The 9,355-nt window shown below is 39.1% G+C and overlaps 2 protein-coding genes across 5 annotated transcripts; one reads left to right on the forward strand and one right to left on the reverse strand.

The window, feature by feature from the left end:
* Positions 1-342: 342 nt before the first annotated feature.
* Positions 343-5,360, reverse strand: ccdc51 (coiled-coil domain containing 51). Of its 4 annotated transcripts, none has more exons than XM_004548824.4 (7): positions 5,222-5,360; positions 4,653-4,733; positions 4,372-4,573; positions 4,132-4,269; positions 3,851-4,015; positions 2,897-3,103; positions 343-2,303 (listed from the first exon to the last, which is right to left on the reverse strand). In XM_004548824.4, the coding sequence occupies exons 2-7, from the start codon at positions 4,655-4,657 to the stop codon at positions 1,740-1,742; spliced, it is 1,281 nt and encodes a 426-aa protein (XP_004548881.1). In that variant the 5' UTR covers positions 4,658-4,733; positions 5,222-5,360; the 3' UTR covers positions 343-1,739. The 4 variants fall into 4 exon arrangements, with proteins under 4 accessions (XP_004548881.1, XP_004548879.1, XP_076740297.1 ...); XM_004548822.4 differs by having other exon boundaries at positions 4,372-4,579; XM_076884182.1 differs by lacking the exon at positions 5,222-5,360 and adding an exon at positions 4,845-4,940.
* On the forward strand, positions 5,323-8,730 carry tma7 (translation machinery associated 7 homolog). Its single transcript, XM_004548821.4, has 4 exons — positions 5,323-5,461; positions 6,315-6,370; positions 6,924-7,011; positions 8,039-8,730. The coding sequence occupies exons 1-4, from the start codon at positions 5,446-5,448 to the stop codon at positions 8,071-8,073; spliced, it is 195 nt and encodes a 64-aa protein (XP_004548878.1). The 5' UTR covers positions 5,323-5,445; the 3' UTR covers positions 8,074-8,730.
* Positions 8,731-9,355: the final 625 nt, after the last annotated feature.

Raw genomic sequence — 9,355 nt, forward strand, 5'->3', positions numbered from 1 at the left:
ATTATTCAGACATAAGAGCCATTTAAAGACAGTTTTTCTTTCACGAGTTGTTCAGGTAAACAAAGGAAGACAGACATTCAGTATTAGCCTGCAAATCACTCTCTGCAACAGCAGTTTCTTCATATGGATGTTTAATAAACAAGGATCATCGCTCATTTCAGCACAAATAATCAGCTACATAACAGCCCGACACCAACATGACGGCACACGGGTTCAAGTACTGGAGAGGGTTAAGAGGGTGTTACACTGCAGTGCATAGGTGTGGTTGTTCTCAGGTAAATATTTAGTTTTATCTAAAGAACAAAATATATTTTGAAGTCCATCTCAGTGACTTTTCTCATGTTAATGAAAACACAGTTCTCATTATTGTTCGTTTCTATATTTATCCTCATCTTAAACACAATATTATGTCCCGTGAAATCAAAGATACAGGTTTTCAGATCTAAATCAAAATGAACATGTCTTTCCTTACATACTAAAATTTCAGCTCCCTTCAGTTTTCCGTCCTGCTTTAGCTTGGAGGTGAATGCCAGTGGTGCAATCATGACCTGTGATGTGGTCCCTCTGAGGTTCAGCTGGTCAACTAACTACATCCAAGGCTGACGAGTATAAGGCTGAATCAAGACGCTGAAAACTCACATGGCACTGCAACCACCTGGCCCCACATCTGATTATGTCCCATTTCTACTTCTGTTTGACGGTGTTGACATCTACAAGTCTTGATTTTATTATTTTTGAGCTACTACTTTGTTCTCTGTATGCCGCCTTCTCACAAAGTACAGAAAATCTGAACTCTTGCACGGTAAGATGCATTTTGGCAGTGTTTTCTGATTTATAATTAAAGTATAATGGAAAGATAAGTACATAGGATATATGCACCACAAAAGGTTTGTCAATACCAGCCTTGAAGTTATCATAATTGATAAAGATTTTTTATCTAACTCTGTCTTTGTGGTCCACTCTTACTGCCGTTGTAGCATTATTTTCAGCTACAGCAGGCAGCTGATTTCAGAGGAGAAAGCTCTCAAGTGTATTGACCTCCTTAGTACCAAAGACCACACAGAGACATTTAGAGACCAGCTTTTAAAAGTAGTGGAAAACTTAGCAGCAAAAGACACGAGAGAATGAACATGGGTAAGAAGCAGGAATAATAAGGCCCCATGAATTTGTCTGTATCAGCTAATCAATCAACCCAACTCACCTAAACAATGTGCTGGAGAACTCGAGTCAGACTTACTATAGTTTTGTATCTGTAAAAGTACAGAATATCACACCAGTTAATTTTTTTCCTTCAGAAGTCTACCTTTTACTTATTATTCTTTTATTTAAACCTATAATGCTAAACTATAATAACCCAGACTCAAGTTTCTTGTGGATATTTGTTGAGAAGTCTGATTCAGCGGTTTGTTCAGTTTAGACAACAAACATCATTTTTAGTTGTTGTAATGTGGGATTCTCTTCTAAGCTGCTAAACGTGACATTCACCAACATTTAGTTTATCTGCCAGCTTGAGATCAGTGAATTTTAAATATTTAGAAGCAGTTAAAATAAGTCCTCAGCCTCATTAGTGCAGTAAGCAGCAGAGGTAGATAATAAACCCAAATCAACACCTGCACCCAGTTTATTAGATAAACCGAGTTCACTGCGGTTTGTAATTTGCACTCATTTGTTCAGATTATTAGTCCCAGTGCCCGATAGTGTTCCCGTACATTTACATATTCAAACTGGAGGTATCGTATCTAACCAGTTCCTCTGAGCAGCAGGTAGACAGCAGAGATGGTGATGGCAGTGGCGGTGTAGGCAAACACTGCATTATAAAGATTGGTGGTCCTGATTTGTTCTCCCAGAGTCCTCTGAGTCTCCTCCAGACTCCTCACCACTGCCTCAGACTCAGCTCTCTCTGGTCTCTCATGTAGCAGCTGACCAGCTTGTGTCTGAAGCTGTGGTTTGGTCTCCAGCAGCTTCCTCACGGTTGACACTTCACTTTCAACTTTCCCAAGCCCTCGTTCCAGTTGTCCCAGTTTTGGTGGCAGGGACTCTAAGAGGGACTCGGTCCTTTTGCTTCCAGTGTGGAGATCTTTTAAGGCTGAAACAGACACAGAGGGCGAGTGTGGGGCTGTGCCTTCTTTGTCCTGGCGAACAGCTCTCCTCTGTGCGAAGGTTTCACTCAGAGCAACTCTGAGACTGTCAATGAGCGTTCGGAGCTCGTCCTGCTGGGAGCGATGGTTTCCAGCCTGGATTTTCAGGGCTTCCTGCAGGCTCTCTGGACCTTTCTGGGCCTCCAGCAGCAGATTCTTCAGCTCCTGCAGAGGAGAAAAGAGAACGTATATGAGCTGAAATAACTGCTGTCTTGGTGAGGATCAGATAAAGGCAAGTGTTAATTACAGATGGGTGACATATTAAAGGAAAAATCTACATTAAGGAGGCTAGTCCAGTCATTTTTCTAACTTAACCTGTTTTTAAGTCCAAAATTGGCCTCATGAAGGCTCTCTTAAAGGAACATGGCAGTAGGTTTTGCATAGCAAACCTTCCAGAAACAGGAACTACAGTGCTATTGGGTATGGGTATAGTTCCTGAGAAAGTCCACCACTTACTCCATTTCACTCGCAGTTTCAACAACGCTTGTCAACTGTTCTCATTCATCTTTTTCATTTTCTTATTTCTTGTTGGCATTTATAACAGTAAAGCTAAAAACATTAATAAAAAAATATGAGACACTTTTCAAAAACAGGTACAAAGCTTCACATTGTTGTTAGTGTTTAGTAAGACCTAGAGTTTAGGGGAGGGTGTTGGAACAGTGCCAGCGCAGTTGCTTCAGGTAAAAAAAAAAAAAAGAAATAAAAAAAAAAGAATCGGTGCACTGAATGAGGTCCCCTAGTGTAGCACCCCTCCTCACCTGCAGGCGGACTCGGTTCACATATGTTGACCCCATGACTCCGATCAGGGCTCCGAGCACCGAGCCAATGATGGACCAGTTCTTGGTGCGTTCTGCTCTCGTCCTCTCCTTCTCGTGGCTTCCTCTAACGGCCACAGAGAATAAAGAAAACTTCTCCCTCTCTGAACCCTCTGCGTTCTCGTACGCTGTCCGGAGGCGGCGCTCCTCCTGCAGTGACAGAGAGGTGGGGTTCAATTCAATCTTCTTATCAGACATCATTAACCTCCTAGGACCTGGCGTCCATATATGTGGACATCACACTTTGGGTTATTTAGACCAAAATACTCAATTTTGCTCTACAAGGGCCTGATATCCACTTATGAGGAAACTATAGAAACTTTAAACGAATGTCTAACGAATGTTAGAAACCAAAATCAGGTAAAAAAATAAAAATAAAAACCTGGTAATTCTTTGTTCTTACATTCATTGGGTCCCAATACGCCCAAATATCAAAGAGTAATTAAAAATGCATGCCATGGAAAAGTTCAGGTCTTAGGAGATTAATGATGTATGATTGTATAATGTGAACTGTGGTTAACTCAAAATAAAAGCACTTCCACTTCCACTACTGACCTCAAACCAACTATAAAACCTAAACCAACAGTTGATGGACCACGTGTTGTTATGGAAGTCTTGACCTCAATTAAAAATAAATAAAAAATTTGTTTTTAAATCCATGCTTAATAGTCTCCAACAAACCAGTGATACCTGCAGTACGGTATTTAATTTTATTTCTTGTCACTCATGGCAGTAAAGTGAATCTCTGTGGTTTTTCGACTGTCTGTGAGATTTTGGTTTGTTTTAAACAAACCATCTGAAAAACAAATTACAACAAAAGCGACATGAAATTTAAGACATTTAATTTTTAATGACTCAAGGACATGGGTTTTGTGTATTTTAATAGCTTCAGCTCACTTGCAGGAGTTTGTGCTCCATTGTGGCCAGTTCCAGGTAGTGTGGCTCCTCCCTTGAGACTCTGTCCAGTCGGTCTCTGATCTCCTTCAGCCTGCCCTGCTGAGCCTCCAGGCTAGCATGAGCCTCACGAACTATCCCTCTGGCCACCATGAATGCTGCCTCAGCCTGGAAAATACAAAGATCTGTCAGAGAACTGTATAACAAGCACCTGACATTCCTTATTCATTATCCACTAAGTCATGTCGGCACAGACTAAACTTGGACGCCGTGTTTTTACTGACCTCAGTGACCTTTGTCTGAGCCTCGCGGACCTCATTCAGCCCCACAAACTCCTCGTACTTCTCCCACCAGTGGTTTACTGTGGCAGTGGCTGCTTGAGCCGACCTCTGACTCCACTGCCGCCCAAACTCACCTGCATGCTTAAAGATAAGAGAAGAGAGAAAAAGGATGACAGTGTTCAAATTTGTTTCATTGTGTTTTGAAGTTCTGTTGTTACCGTAAGAAGAAGATCCTTTTTGTACCTGTAAGACAGTCAAGGCACGCTCCTTCAGAAGCTCTGATCCTTTTTTCCCTTCAGAAGGGGAAGGCTTGTTTGGAGGTGGTGATGGTGATGAACCAGGCTGATGGAGAGCACTGTAGGTTCGTACCTGAGTGAGTTTGCCAGGCAGTGAGTAGCGGGACAGACAGCATGAGCCATGAACCCAGAGATAGATCTGAGCACCTCTGTAACTGACAGAGTAAAGATAACATTAACCAGTTATATTTACAATCACAAATACAGATACAATGCTCACACCAGTACCTCATTGAGCAGAGCAGCAGCAGTACAGGTTAAGAATAGTCAGAGATTGACCGTCACAGCAGCCAACACTGGAACAGGCACCTGGGAGAATAAAGGGAAAACAATTTAATTTGATTAACTGTCAGCTTTATAAGATTTGTGGCATCTTGCATAAGGCAGTCCGCAGGGGGTGTGCTGTTGTAGAAGACAGACCATCTAGTAATATGGAGCTTCTTCAGATAACTTTTAAACCTCCCAGAAATCCTGCTTAGTAGTAGTGGTTATAGGCACGCTTTCAAAGGCAATTCAGGCACAGTGAGAGCTTAGTCTGCCAATAATAAGTCAAACTCGTTCCCGGTGGGTGCAGGACCTCACGAGCACTGCACTTTGTCACAGATTCGGTTCAAAAAAATGTCTGGATATAATTTTAAATATATCAAGAGTACTTTTCCACCAAGGTTACCTACTTCCTAGCTAGCTAGATGTTGCTCCATGTAGCTACCGGCTAGCTGACTTTTCATAAGTTTTAAACTGTTTTGGGACTCTGGTGATACTGTTATGTACACAGCGATATAACAGAGCAAACATACCCGTTTTCTTCAATTATGTCAGCGGACGCATAAGACACGAATTACGTTTCTTTAGGGTAACAGGATTGTAGCATATTGATGTCAAGAATTTTCTTTGAGACAGGCAACAAGCGGTCATTCTATTTCCGGTTCAACGGGGACCTAACAGCGCGGATTAGCGAGAAGTACCAGTTGTCTTCGCAGCAAACTTTCCTTTCATTTAAATTTTATAACAAGCTGTAACCATGTCTGGAAGAGAAGGTGGGAGATTGCTTCATTTGAGATTCGTCTGTAAAATCTGCACATCTTAAAAGATACTGACGATTTTCAGTTTAGCACGTTTATAGTTGGCTAATGCTAGCTGCCGCTAAAGATAACGTTTTCTCTGACCAATCGGCAGTTAAAAATGTGCCATATTACGATTTTTTTTCTGTTTTGGGATATACATACGGAAGATAGAAGATATTTTAGGCCATTTTTTTAATTATTGGGACTGAATGGACCATTCGGCTTATAAATATTATCTCAGGCAACAGACAATATAAACGAAATCTTTAAAAATTTAAATATATTCCTTCTTCTTTCTTCGAATAACCCGTGGTGGTAACTAACATTTGTATTCGAGGCTCAAGGTTTCGCGGTCATCTGGCTGCCTGTTAAGTTAAAGCAGATTTTAAGGAGTTTAGGTTAATTTTTTTTTCCAAGCAAACAAAAGTCAAGAACGCTGTGTTATTTGAATGACGTAACTTGGATCATATTCCTTCGTATATTTCATTTTTATTCACTGGCTATTGTTTATTAGATATTGTAGATTTAGTTATATTTTATATTTTATTTTCATAACAAGGTAATGAAGATTGTTTAAACTTAGTCAATTTATTTTAAAGAGAAACGTTCAGACATTGTAGTCCATTGTTATAGAATGCAATTTTTCCCCCACTGTTTTTATTAGTATACTTTTACTTTGTGGATCTGTTCTTTAAATACGTTTGCCTAGCTTAGGTTTTCATATTTTGTATCTACTTATTGTGTTATTTATTAATTTACTTTTATAGTTCTGAGTTTCATTTTGCTCTCACGGTATTTATGTATCTATGTAAATTTTATTTCTCAGGAGGTAAAAAGAAACCACTGAAGGCTCCCAAGAAACAGAACAAGGACATGGATGACGTATGTATCTGGCTCTTTCCCCCCCTCACCATAGACTGTGTAAAACATTTAATATCAAGCCTCTAAATCATTTGCATCCCTTTGTAATCAAGATAACATGGATAAGACACATTTACATTGCATCATTGCAATATTTTATACATTTCGTTTTTGTTTATTTTTTAAAGTAAAGCTGTTTTCACAGATAATTTGATACGTAAACTTTGATGTATGGATCATTTCGCTAACCCTTTCTGTTTTTTGTGATCTACTTTGTCATTTAATTCTGCTTTAGTAACCTGTATTAATGCCCATTGAAAATTAGAACTGGTGATAAAAATGTATTCCTTAACTTGTTGATAACAAAATCAAATCAAATCATTGTTACACAACCCAGTGCGATGTCTTCAGGTGTCAGCTGAGAATCTGATAAATGGAAATCAGATGAAATATTAATTTTTGTTATTTGACTGAAGGGAAGAAATATTCAGAGGTAAATGTCAGCTGTGGTTTGGAATGAGCTGAGCATAAGACAGAAGCGTAGAAAGATTTTAGATTGTATGTGTCTCCGTAGGATGATGTAGCCTTCAAGCAGAAGCAGAAGGACGAACAGAAGGCCCTGGATGCGTTGAAAGCCAAAGCATCAGGAAAAGGACCTTTGAGTAAGAGCTGTGTTTATATTTTTACTTTATTTGTAAAGAACTATGCACAAAAACAAGAAGTGAAGAAATGCACCAGATTTATGTACTCCCGCAACTACTGCTACACTGCTCCGTGATCAGGTGCACACAGGAGTGATAAAATGCAAAATACATACTCAAAGCACAAGTTACAAGTGGAGTAATATAATACATGAATAATACCTGAAAACCTCCAGCCCCAGTCCCACACACAAAAAACAAACCAAGAAAACCCACACACTATAAAACCTTTGTATCTATATCCACCCAACATTCAATCACCAGACCATCCCACGTATATAGAAACAGGAAAAAATCCAGATCAGGTTGAATTTATTAATTTTGTTTCATAATGACAAACCTTACATATTTCCAAACATACACATCATGATCATACACAACAGCTGTGGTGTTTCTATAACTGATACGTTACCAGCACACAGTGAGAGTTCAGGAATACAGTGACTTCAGCAAAGTGCTGAGCTGCAGGATTCAGGTGATCTGCCAGTTTCTGTAGCCATTTCAGTTTTCAGGGTTCACTTTTTGCAATTTTCTTATTTCCGTCCATAGACTGCTTTCAGATGTTTGTCAACTTGGTAGCTTAACCTTGCTTAACATTTCTTACCATGGCTACAGTGAAAGCCTCAGGTTAGCCCTGGTGTTTCACTGTACAGCTTGCACTTTCTCTGCAGGTCAGGAAACTGAAACAAACCCCAAACTTGCAGCAAATTTAGTCCAAAGTAGACCTCATGTCTCTCTGATGTTTGTGTCTCCTTTAAAATTCAAATATTTTATACTTTGTTTATGCTATTTTGTTTATGCAGTGATCTCTTCTTTTAAAAAAATAAAGTAAATTTATGTTATTGTTTGAGAAAACCTCTAATTTTAAAGTCTTTCAGTCATCAATATATTTTCAAACTTGAAATCTCACTGGTCACAGTTGTGGCTGCAGTTTTAATTAGATGCTTTCTAACACCCAATCTTTTTGTTTGCTTTCTCTCTCTTTCAGCTGGAGGTGGCATCAAGAAATCTGGGAAGAAGTAAAACCTGAGCTGCTGATTTTTGTTTGATCCTGTTCTCGCTTCCTTCGTCTTTTTGCTGAAAGACTACAGTTTGTTTTGCTCGTTAAAAAATAAACCGCATCAAACTCAAAACCTGCTCGGGTGCTCAACCTTTAGTGGAGTAGTACAGGGAATAAATTTAACGATGTTAGGTTTTCAAGGACAATGGCCCTCCAACTGTGATATTTCACTCATACACACAGATCAGCCACAAATCATTATTGTGTGGAGGCGTTGGCAGTGGATCTCTTTGGGCTCTTTCTGCCCATCGAGCCTGATTAGATTGAGGTCTGGGTATTTTTGGAGGCCAGGCCAACACCTTCATGTTTCTTAAGCAGTTTTTGCTTTGTGTATAGTTCATTGTCCTGCTAGAGGAGGCTGCTGCCATGCACCAATGTTTAGGTAGGCGATGACATCCTGTTCTAATGTTGTGGCTGATCAGCGTATATTGACCAATATCTTTAAATCTAGTTATGAAATGAAATGAAGGCCTGCAGCTTAAGATGTGGAAGGACTGTAAAACTAATGTCCACTGCATTTTGTGTCCATATGAAATTTCTAACCATCACAAACCAGCCCAAGTCCATGAGTTTTGTTATCTTGTAAAGAGGGAGATGCCAATAAAGTTTTTTGTTTTTAATTAATGCTTGTTATTATTTGTTCTTTTTAAAAGAATTTGGTAAGAAATCACTTAAAGCTTAATTATCAAGCTGTGTTTAAAATAACAGTAGTGATGAAGCTTTATTTGAAATGCTATTAAAATGTTTAATCTGTTTCTGGTTTTATTAAATTAAACAACAGCACTTTAGGACTGAAGAGACAACTGAAGTGTTGTAGTTACATACAGATTAAACAAAAAGGCACATACATGCTTGTAGCATTTTTTTTCAACTCAATATTTCTCATTCAGCAATAGAAACTGCTCTCAAAGTATGTATATAAAAGATGTTGCTTCAGTCTGAAAAGTGAAGCCAGTGCAGACATGCCTGGAGACATGTCTAATAGCCAGCAGGGGGTGGCAGAAAGAGTAGTGATTGTATAGGATTATAAAGGAAAGCGCTCACTGCTTTTCCTTTTTGACCTTAGTAAATACTTTAATGAGTTCATGGCCGCAATTGGTAGTTTCAAGTTTCACTGAACACGATATGTTTATTTTGTAAATTATGTTCTCCATTAATGTGAAAAAGCTACGCTAGATCACTCGATTTCATGTTAAGATCTACTGCGTACTTGTGACTTTGGTGAAAGTGGTAGGCAATAGCACT

The sequence above is a fragment of the Maylandia zebra genome, linkage group LG5, assembly GCF_041146795.1.
Source record: "Maylandia zebra isolate NMK-2024a linkage group LG5, Mzebra_GT3a, whole genome shotgun sequence".
NCBI classification, from domain to species: domain Eukaryota; kingdom Metazoa; phylum Chordata; class Actinopteri; order Cichliformes; family Cichlidae; genus Maylandia; species Maylandia zebra.